Source organism: Babylonia areolata, chromosome 18, assembly GCF_041734735.1.
Source record: "Babylonia areolata isolate BAREFJ2019XMU chromosome 18, ASM4173473v1, whole genome shotgun sequence".
Classification (NCBI taxonomy): domain Eukaryota; kingdom Metazoa; phylum Mollusca; class Gastropoda; order Neogastropoda; family Buccinidae; genus Babylonia; species Babylonia areolata.
In genome coordinates, this window is record NC_134893.1 from 19,059,337 (window position 1) to 19,070,222 (window position 10,886).

Here is a 10,886-nt window from a genome sequence, read left to right on the forward strand (position 1 = left end):
CCAAACAGTTTTTCCACATTGTAAATGTGGTATGCACCAACCTTTCATATAATGAGCGGCTGGAAAATACCTATGTGATTGTTTCATTTCATTTTCTACTATGATAATCAATTGATAAATTATTTTCTACATACAAATGAATGTGCTGTGGATGAAAAGCTTGGTCCACACCAAAATGAATTGTCAGTGTTTCTGGAAAGAACTTCTAGGAGTGTCTTACTATTTGTTGACAAATTTCCTTTCGTATCCATATGCATAGAATCAAAGGGAAAATAACTAACGATAAAATGTGCTGCCTAAAACGGCCAATAAATCAACGAAGAAACTTGACAAATGCATCATTAAGATTAACTCATACCAGTCGCGCTAAAGCTGCAACAGTCGGTGTTGTTCTCGGCGCAGCAAGTGTTGTTGGGCGTTGGTATTTTGCCGATCAGGTTGCACTGAGCCCAACCACCTCGGTAGCAGACGGTCACCAACACGGCACAAAGCAGTAACAGCTTCATGGCTGAGGACTGAGGAGAGATTTCAGAAGTGCACAGCCACCTTCCACCAGCTTCTGTCAGTGTGGAAACTGCACGGACGCTGCCCTTTTATAAGCCTATATTACATGCATCTGATCCTCGTGTCGTTTTTCTTTGGTCAACAAAAACGATGGATGGGGACGGCTCAAAAGAGGAGCAACAACGCCCAAGAATGTTCGTATTTACATTGGTTTGGTTTTATGAATAGGATATGTTTTAATGACGCGGTCGTTTTAGGCAGCACATCATATGTGAACGTTTATGTGTGGGTGGGGGAGAGAAGGGATGTGTTTGCGTGCATGTGTGTGTGTGTGTGTGTACCACGCGCGTATGTCTGACATAGAAAAGAATATATATGTATATATTTACATAATATAGATAGATAGATAGATTAGCGAGAGTAGGGGGAGTGAGAGAGAGTCAATATATGTGGTTTGTTTACGGACATTCAGATAGAGACAGAGTGGAGGAATTCATTCATTTAAAACTACAGCCCTATAGGAAAACATTAGCTGATGTCATCGTAGCAATCAGTGAATAAACAGCAAAAAATGAACTTATTTCAATTCCTCCTGCTTCCCCACACCCGCTCTACATTTTCTTATCCTACCCCTAACCTCTCCACTTCTCTCTCTCTCTCTCTCTCTCTCTCTCCTACTGTCTCTATAGCACTTAGACACACACGCGCGCGCGCGCGCGGGTGCGCGATAGGAGACAGAAACTGACAGACAGAGAGAGAAAGAGACACATGAAGACAGGCTAGCAGAATAACGATGAGACAGACAACATTTTGACAGATAATGCGCAGGACGGACACATAATGCGTACTTTATTGAATACCCAAAATCATTGTATAAAAAGCACATTGCAACCCAGCCAAAAATCTGCTATCACAATAGTAAACATAGTTGTTCAGAATGACTTGAAATAAAAACCCACAGAACCCAAATAACTCACCAGTTTGTAGAAATTGCTTTTCTTTTTCGTGAAAAGCAAAACAGATATTAACTGATAATGATAACAATAACAACAATAATCATCATCACATCATCATCATCATCATCATCATCATAACAAGAAGAATTAAAAGAAGAGGAGAAACAGGAAATTGATTACGATTTGAAATTCTGTCGTGGGTCATTCATTACTGATCATACGTTCAGGTTTTTTTTCTCTCTTTTTTTCTACTTTCTTTGTGTGTGTCTTATTTAGTTGTTGTTTTGTTTTTCGTTTTTTACGTACGAACAGCTAAATCAACTGATTTCAGCAGGTGTCTGTTGCATATCAGAAATTATGATGGGAATCGTAGTTGTTGCACGATGACCACATTTATTCACTGAGGTCACAATGAAATACTGATTTGCACTGCTTGACTGTTTTCAATCAAACAAAAGTGTGTTGATGGACCGAATAGCTGGTTCTGTTTTGTGTGGGGAATCAGAAAAACGAATTGTGGAGAGACGGATTCCTGGTGTTGGCAGACAGTTCCACGGCTGCTGCAACAACTCCTCGCGTGCAGGTAAAAATCAGAACATAGCAACAACAAGCACCATTAGCAGGAAGAAAAGAAAAAGAAACCATATTCAGTATACAGACACGCAAATATCAGATTTCTAATCTAAGAGAAAACCCACCACAAACTGTCCAAAGAAAAAAAAACGACCACAGTCTGCAAGACTTTCTGTTCCATAATGTATTGGATGCATCATTTAAAGGGAATGGGAAGGGGTAGGGGTATGGAAAGGGCATGCTAGTACCAGCTGTTGTTCTCTGTAGGGTTCTGCTTTAAAGTTGCGTATTTTGAGGACAAGGTCATGGTTTCATAAGGTAATTTTGTTTTCTTTGTACTGGTACTTGGGTCACTGAACTGTGAAAAAGACGTGGGAATCATAATGTGATGTGGGAAGGCTGCTGGCTGGTGGTTTAACGGAGTTTTGTTGACGTGAATCGTTCTGGAGAAGCGGCAATCGGTCCTCTAATCAACTGAGAGGGATAACGAAGAACTCGTTGTTGGTGTTGCACCGGTTGGTTGGAATGGTTGCACCAGTCAGTTCATTGGGAGGCTGACCAGTTAAGTCCACCAAGCCGTAGACAACAGCTTCGTTGGCGATGGACAGGTGGCAGAAGACAGGTGCTCCACTGTCTCCCTGTACACACAACACACAGAGGTTACATTGTTGACGTGAACTGCTTGTGAACAGCTGACAAATACAAGGAGGAAGGTGGCAGAATTGTTAAGACACTCATCTGCCGATCCAGAGTCCGTGAGGGTCTGATTCCAATCCTGCTCTCATTCTTTCTCCCAAGTTAGACAGCAAAATTATATTGAACGTCTAGCCATTCGAATGAGACGATAAACTGAGGTCCCGTGTGCAGCACGCACTTGGCGCACTGACAAAGAACCCATGGCAACAATAAGTTGTCTTCTGGCAAAATTCTGTTCAAGAATTCCACTCTGATAGATGTACAAATTATGCTTGCACTCAACACCTGACAAAGCGCATTGGGTTATGCTGCTGGTCAGGCATCTGCTTAGCAGATGTGGGTGTAGGGTAAATGGATTTGTCCGAACGCAGTGACGCCTCCTTGAAAAACTGAAACTGAAATCAGATGCATACGAACGCAACTCCGAATCACCACCATATTGTCCCCTTGCTTGTCTCACGTTTTGTAGACAGGTCAAATTATAAATGGACAGGAAGAACATTTCTCTGGACCAAACTCATGCACGCACCCAGCAGCCTTTGACGTTCGTGTCACTGGCTTTGAAGCACTGGGCGCCGGAGAGCGGAGGTTTGCCGGTGCACGAGGTCTCTTTGGTCACGTTGACCACATTACAGGTGCCGGAGTTGATGACTGCTGTACCGGTCGTTCCCACTAACAGACAAACATTATGCAACGGTAATAACAAGGAGGTAATAACAACTATTATCATTACTATCATTATCATTACTGTTATCATTATCAAGCAGACACCATGGACGTCTGATCCGGTGTTCACTAGTTATCAGGGTTCGAGTCCCCGTTTCAGCAATGTGTCGTTTCCGCTGGAAAGTCAATTTACACTTTGGGAAAGGCAATTCACTCCGGTTTTCCTCACTACACACACACACACACACACACACACACACACACACACACATGCGCGCGCGCGCTCAAACACCAACCCACAAGCAAACACACCACAGGAATGCTACAAAACATGTTTTCAAAATTCTCCTGACATGTTTTGTAGCATTCCTGTGGTGTGTGGGTTGGTGTTTGAGCGCGCGCGCGCATGTGTGTGTGTGTGTGTGTGTTGTGTGTGTGTGTACGTTGCGTGTGTGTGTGTGTGTGTGTGTGTGTGTGTGTGTGTGTGTGTGTTGCCTTTTTCATGCGATTCTTCATATAACTACAATTTGTAGTGTTGTATTGGTGGATACTGATCTTGTTTTCAACCTCTATGTCTTCACGTGCTTTTCTGTTGTATAATGCACTAATTTATATATATATATATATATGTGTGTGTGTGTGTGTGTGTGTGTGTGTGTGTGTGTGTGTGTGTGTACAGTTTAATGTGAGGTTCTTATAGCACATCTATGGGGAGTTTGATGCCCTATAAGTACAGTATATTATTAAGTAAGCAGTATAGTAGTTGCGGCAGTGCTGTTGACAATGCCAGTAACTGCGTCATCGTCATCAATGTCATCATCACGATCAGTGTAATGGTTAAAGGTCCAATAACGTTTTACGCCCATCGGGGCAGGGATTTCAGTTCCACTCTATCCACGGCTCGGCACAGGAAGTCGGGGCTGAATATTTTACTTCCACTTCTTTTTTACCTTCCCCAGCCGAGGCAACTTCCGGGTGGAGTGAAAAAGATCAGAGCAAAGCGCCTTTTCCAACGACAAAAACACCGTCCTGAAACGGGGCCTCGAACCCTGATCACCTGTGAACACTGTATCAGAATCCAAAGATCCTGCCACGGTGCCTCAGATAATCAATATGAGTAATTTCCAAAATAACTGCAGTTACTGTATCTGCCATAATCATCAACGCATTAATTATCAATGATATGATTTTAACGATTTGCAGTCGTAATCCTCTGTGTGTGTGTGTGTGTGTGTGTGTGTGTGTGTGTGTGTGTGTGTGTGTGTGTGTCTGTCTGTCTGTCTGTCTGTCTGAATATCGTTATAGCTATTTCATTATTATTGTTGAAGATTTCTTCTTCTTCTTGGTTTTCAGAGCTACACCATCAGTCCAGCTCCGGCGATGAATGACGTTCATTTCTCCAGTAATCCCCAAACCTGAACAACCAAACCTCCTGTTCTCCTATGACAGGCTTTTGAGCCAGGCAGTAAGGGCGAGGCAACCTTGACAAAAAACCTAGAAGGCTGAAAACAGAGGTACCTGGCCATCGTGCGATCTCTAACAAACCAATGAATCTTGTATTTATCACATATGGCTACAAATAATTATCACAGTCGTTGTCATCGCTATAACATTTATCATTATCATAACCACTCTCATCGTAAGTACATTATCATTCTTTATGTCGTTGTTACTATCCTTGCTATTACATCATCAATCTTTTTCTATTGCTTCGATTTCTGTTACATTTGTCGTCTACACAACCAGGCCTCACGTTTCTGATCGTAGCCGCAGCTAACAATGTAGCAGGTTTTGAAGTTGATGATGCTGCTCATAGTGGCTTTGTTGTACAGACAAGCCGCCTGACATGTCGGCTTGATGTAGGTGGGCAGTTCAATGGAAACGAGTTTTTTAGCAACAGCTGCAAAACAAAACAAATGATGTGCATCTGATCATCAAGTCTGTCAGTCAGTTATTCAGTACGTCGATGTGTGTGTGTGTGTGTGTGTGTGTGTGTGTGTGTGTGTGTGTGAGGAGGTGAAGGGTGGGTGGGGAGTGTCTAGAGACAACAGGTCCTCCTGTAGGGGCACCAGTCAACAGTAACTGTTTCGCTCAACAGAGACCTCCATCAGGCTTGTTAAAAGCTCCCCGTTGTTGTTTGTTTGTTTTGTTGCTGTTGTTGTTGTTGGTTTTGGGGTTTTGGGGGAGGGGTTGTTGTTGTGTTGTTGTTGTTTTTTTGTTTTTTGGGGGGGGTTCTTGGTCTATGTCTACAGACTATTCACCTTGAATAATTTCTCCATCATTTACTTATGATAATTTCTCCTTTTTTTTTCTTTTTTTTTGTTTGTTTGTTTGGTTTTTTGTTTGTTTGTTTGTTGTTGTTTTTACACTTCTTTTTTTTTTTTTTTTTTTTTTTTTTTTTTTTTCGTTTTCTTCCCTTGCATTGATGGTTGTACTTCTTGTAATGAAATATCATCATCATCATTATAATAATTTTGGCACGTTCATACAAGTTACACCATTTACATATTAGTGAATAATCATAGAGTTCACTTTCAATGGTATTTCTGTTTCTTAACATATAAAGAGGAAAAACAAAACAAACACACAAACAAACAAAAAGCAAATCAATGAATAGAAAAGAAAAAAAGACAGTCATTCAAACAATGAATGCTCCTCAAAGACTTTGGACCTGTTCAAAAGGATCTAAAGGATCTACATTAATAAATAAGTCAATAATTAAATTGATAACTAATCAATAACCTCGGGGTATCCCTGCTCAGAATATGCTGAATTTTTAGTTTGTGTTCCTTCATCATTACTTTCAAAACCGAATACCATCCTAATATACAATGAAATAACTACTTGTTTCGAACCATCCCACAGGGTTGCCGTCCATTCTTATAATTATTCATGAGATTCATGTTTCAGAGAAACCATTTCCTTTGGAGTCCGAGGTTATTCATTTGAAGATAATTCATATATTTTTGCAGCCTTGTACTATTCACTTGATCCTATCAGAAATAGCTGTATATTTGGTTTTCTTTTGTTTAGTCTGCATCTATATAGAAAAAAAAACTGCCCAAGTAGAATAATCTCCAGTACTTCATCGGTTGCAATGATTCAGTTTGTACCAAATAGAATTAGATCAATGTCCAATAATAATCAGTTGATATGTGTACATTTTTGTCTTAGAATATATTCTAGTTCTCCCCAAAAGGATCGAAAGTAACGACAACTATAGATAGTATTCAATTGCATCTTTCTCATTGTCACAGAAATTGCACCCGTCGCTCTCTGTAATACCCAGGTTCCTAAATATGATTCTGTAACATAGTTGTTTGACACCATTTTAACTTTACTTCTTTCATTCTTTTGGTTTTCTGAAAGTAGTACTTCCCAGTCCGTCTGTTTATGCACATTTTTTATCCCAGTTTACGAATGTTTTGATGTCAAATATTTCTATGTCCTCAAGTAAAATGTTGTAATATGTTCTAGATCCTTTTCTTACACTAATAATTGCACTGCTATTGTAAACGGGTCACTGTTATTGTAAAATGTTATTGTGTTGTTTTTGTTTTTTTCTGTTGTACTCTTTAACGGATTTAAGGCAACATGTATTTTTTTAAATGTATATTGATCCTGAATTTGTTTAACAATCTTCCATAATTTAAGAACTCACAATTGTTGTGCACCCATGTCTTTTGACTGACAACATTCGGATTAATCTTGAATTTATCATTGTGAAATATCGGTTCAGCTTGTGATTCATTACCATTTTTTAGATTGATGTTTTTTACAAATTCTTGTATATGCTGAAAAAACATCGGGGTTTAGAGATAGCACAATCTCCATCCACGTTAGGGTCTCTTTGATTATCTTCCTGATCCACGCTACTTTTAATGCATTCATGTATACCTCGATTTGTGGAATTCCTATTCCCCCTTTCTCAGTGTTATGAACAGAATATTTTCATTTAATTTTGTCAGTTTTTTATCCCATACAAATTCGTAACACTTGTTTTGTTTAATTTGACTGTCTGGTGGGTTCGAGAGTAGAATCCATAGGTATATCAATTTTGACAGGATCAATGATTTTAGAACAGAAACTCTTCCTGCAGATGTGATAGTTCTTTGTAACCATATTTTGAATAAGTTTTTAATTTTCAGGTACTTATTTTCTTAATTTATTTCTGTAATATCTGGAAGATCGTTTGGAAACCAGAGTCCAAGTATTTTGAATTTTGTAGGATTCCACTCCATGATTTTGTGAATTAGAATTTTGACTGTAGATTTGTTTGCTATCTAACCACACATTGAATGTATTTTCATAATTCAATTTCAATCCAGAAATATTTTCAAATTCGTTAAGGATTTCAAAAAGTTTTTCATGTGAATTTTTATTTCCTTCTAAAGTGAATGTCGTGTCATCGGCAAATTGGTTTATCTTAAATTCTGTCCTGCTATTCTCACACCTTTATATCTTTATGTTCTCTTACCCCATTTCCTGATATTTTAGCACATAATACAAATAAGTATGGAGATATTGAGTCACCTTTCCGACAGCCTCTTTCTATTGCAAAACATTTGGATGTTTTTCCATTTACAGTTACATATGCTTTTGTGTCTTTATAGAATGTAGAGATCCATTTACAAACATTTTCTCCTTGGCCAAATTCTTTCAAAACTATTCATATATGTCCAGCTAATTAAATCAAATGGGTTTTTTTTTCAAATTCAACCGATACTAATAAACCAGGGTTTTGTTGTTGTTGTTTTTCTAAATAATATATTATGTCATACATAATTCTAATACTGTTTCCGATACACATACCTGATACAAATCCTGACTGATCTTCGTCAATTAGTTTTAATAAAACTTATTTTATATTGTTTGCAATATAACTCGATCCAGTTTCATAAACCACATTTAAGAGAGTTAAGGACCTCCAAGTTTTTAGATATCCTTCCTTAACCCTTCCTTTTGAGTAATTAACATTTCATTCAGTGAACGAACTACAAAACTACCTGTTTCAACAACAAAAACAAAATTTAAGAATTAATTGTCGTTCCATCTGTATCTGGGCTTTTATCGCTTTGCATTTTTGTTAATGATTCTGCTGCTGCTTCTAATGTAATAAACCCTTCTAATTTATCCGATTCTTCTTTTGTTAATCTGGGCAGATTGATTACATAAGTGTTATTTTTTATTTCTTGTGTTCTTCTTTCTGTATATAGTGAATGATAAAACCCTACAGTATCCTTAAGCATATCGTCTGTTTTCGTTAATACCTCGCCTGTTTTGTTAATCAGCTTCATCATTTGCTTACTAATGAAGTGGCTTTTTTTCTAGAAAGCAGAAATATTCACTTATGTTTTCACCCTGAGATGCCCATCTTGCTTTTGATCGGAGAGTAATAACTTCCATCTTCATTTTTTTCTGATTTTCTCTGGTTCTTCGTCTTCGTTTGTGGTAATTTTGTATCAAAATCGTTGAATGATAAGTTATTCTCGAGTTCTGAAAAAAAAAATAATCTAAATGTTGTTCTCATCTGTTTACTTTTTTCCCCCTAATGTTAAATGTTATGCTCTGTGCTCTTATTTCCATATGAGGAAAATGAAGAAACAGCTTGTCTCAAATAGTGAATTGGATTTCATCATTTGACATGTGTTTTAAGTCGTCTCTCTGATAAGGCATTACCGCATTGTTCTTTCACTTTTCTATTCATTTCATTTACAAGGTCAGCGTAACTCCTATCTTTAAGTAGGGATGACTTGAATTTCCAGAAACTTTTAACCCTTTCTTCTGCTTTAAATTCGATTAGAGAATGCTCCCCGTTGTTAGTTAAGAGCAACACACCCACTTAGCAAAGAAAGGCAATTCATCATCCTTGGTTCAGTATGATTAGAACAGAAATATGCCTCTCATGAAGGTAAATGAAGAAAGGAATTGGTAAAATTATATAGTATCATAATCATCATACATCACACCGTACTTTTTTGTTTTGTATTGCATTGTATATTCGATTTATATGACATGTATTATGTACGAAGGACTAACTGGATTATCAAGTCAAGATTTAATCCATAAAGACACCTTAGGGACACTTGAAAGTACAAAACAAAATGGACAAAAGGCAAACAATACAAAGCGACAATGAACGTGGCAAGCTTATATAGCACATAACGGACCTGTAGATTGAATTGAAATGAAAGTGTGGTATGTAGTACGGTGTTTCACGTTCTGTTCCGTTCAGTTGTGGTACACGCACGCACGCACGCACGCGCACGCACGCACGCACGCACGCACACACACACACACACACACACACTCCTTACTGGTAAAATTAGTCGTTGTTGTGATGGGGAAAGCCGGACTTCCAAAGACACCATAGGCACTGCAAATCAGACACAGGACTTTTGAAGTGTATCCTTGGCGACACATTCCTTTCATAACATTCATGCAAGACCGCAACTGTCATTTAACCATAACACAGCGACACAACAGTATGGTGATGGTTTCTCTTTCCTAAACAAAACAGCACAAGAAAAATGTTTGGAATTTGTTCTCCACTTCATAAGCAGATACACAAAGGCAAATAAAAACAAGGACGTGAAAATATTTCATTGAACAGTTTAGATGAGTTACGTCGGAACGTTCTTGGCTTTGCTTCAAGCTGAACAGAAACATACATATCTTGAGAGAAGACAAAAGCGAGAAAAGATAGATAGTCTATTTGGGGGACAATGCATGTCTGGTTTGCCTTTCAAATTGATTTACGTTTTTCTGCTGACTTTAAAAGTTTCTTGATAAAGTACATTCACTTTGTCATTTCATAATATACATACACACACATATATATCGTGTGTGTGTGTGTGTGTGTCTGTGTCTGTGTCAATCTGTGTGCGCCTGCACTTGTTTTCCTCCACTAATAAATTGTATAGATAAAAATATATATATATATGTGTGTGTGTGTGTGTGTGTGTGTGTGTGTGTGTGTGTGTGTGCACACACACACACACACACACACACACACACACATGCACACACACACACACACACACACACACAATTATATATTTATATATATATATATATATATATATATATATACTTGTGTGTATGTATGCGTGTGGGTGTGGGTAAGCTTGTGTGTTTGTGCGTGAGTGACAACTCACTTGAGTGACCGAATTCGGACAAGGCCCTTCATTAACTGAAGACAGATGTCTGTGGTCAAAACCTCCTTGGTTTTGGTGGTGGAGATGTATCCGTAAACACCGTTGCATACCTAACAGATTGAGAGCAGTTGGTAAGAAAATAAAATCCTCGTAATTCAGTACAATAAACTGAGAGTGCGATCCCCAAATGTCGTTTAGATAGAATATTACGTTATTATTATTATTAGTAGTAGTAGTATAGGCATTTTCGCCTAATCTTGAAAATAAACCCTAGACGTTTACAAATAGAACACATATGTAAATATCAAAAAGGAAAAATTGAACACAAGATTCC

At 38.2% G+C, this 10,886-nt stretch overlaps 2 protein-coding genes across 2 annotated transcripts in view; both read right to left on the minus strand.

Annotated features, from left to right (window-relative positions):
• Positions 1 to 524, minus strand: part of LOC143291874 (uncharacterized) — a 10,307-nt gene extending 9,783 nt beyond the window's left edge. Inside the window, exon 1 of the mRNA XM_076602000.1 lies at positions 359 to 524. Within this exon, the coding sequence (XP_076458115.1) occupies positions 359 to 506 (148 nt within the window). The 5' untranslated portion in view covers positions 507 to 524. The remainder of the gene's footprint in view (positions 1 to 358) is intronic.
• Positions 525 to 1,992: 1,468 nt separating this feature from the next.
• On the minus strand, positions 1,993 to 10,658 carry LOC143291998 (uncharacterized). Its single transcript, XM_076602153.1, has 5 exons — positions 10,553 to 10,658; positions 9,713 to 9,771; positions 5,149 to 5,295; positions 3,259 to 3,401; positions 1,993 to 2,671 (listed from the first exon to the last, which is right to left on the minus strand). Exons 1-5 carry the CDS (start codon positions 10,582 to 10,584, stop codon positions 2,504 to 2,506), a joined length of 549 nt encoding a protein of 182 aa, XP_076458268.1. The 5' UTR covers positions 10,585 to 10,658; the 3' UTR covers positions 1,993 to 2,503.
• Between the last annotated feature and the right edge of the window lie 228 nt (positions 10,659 to 10,886).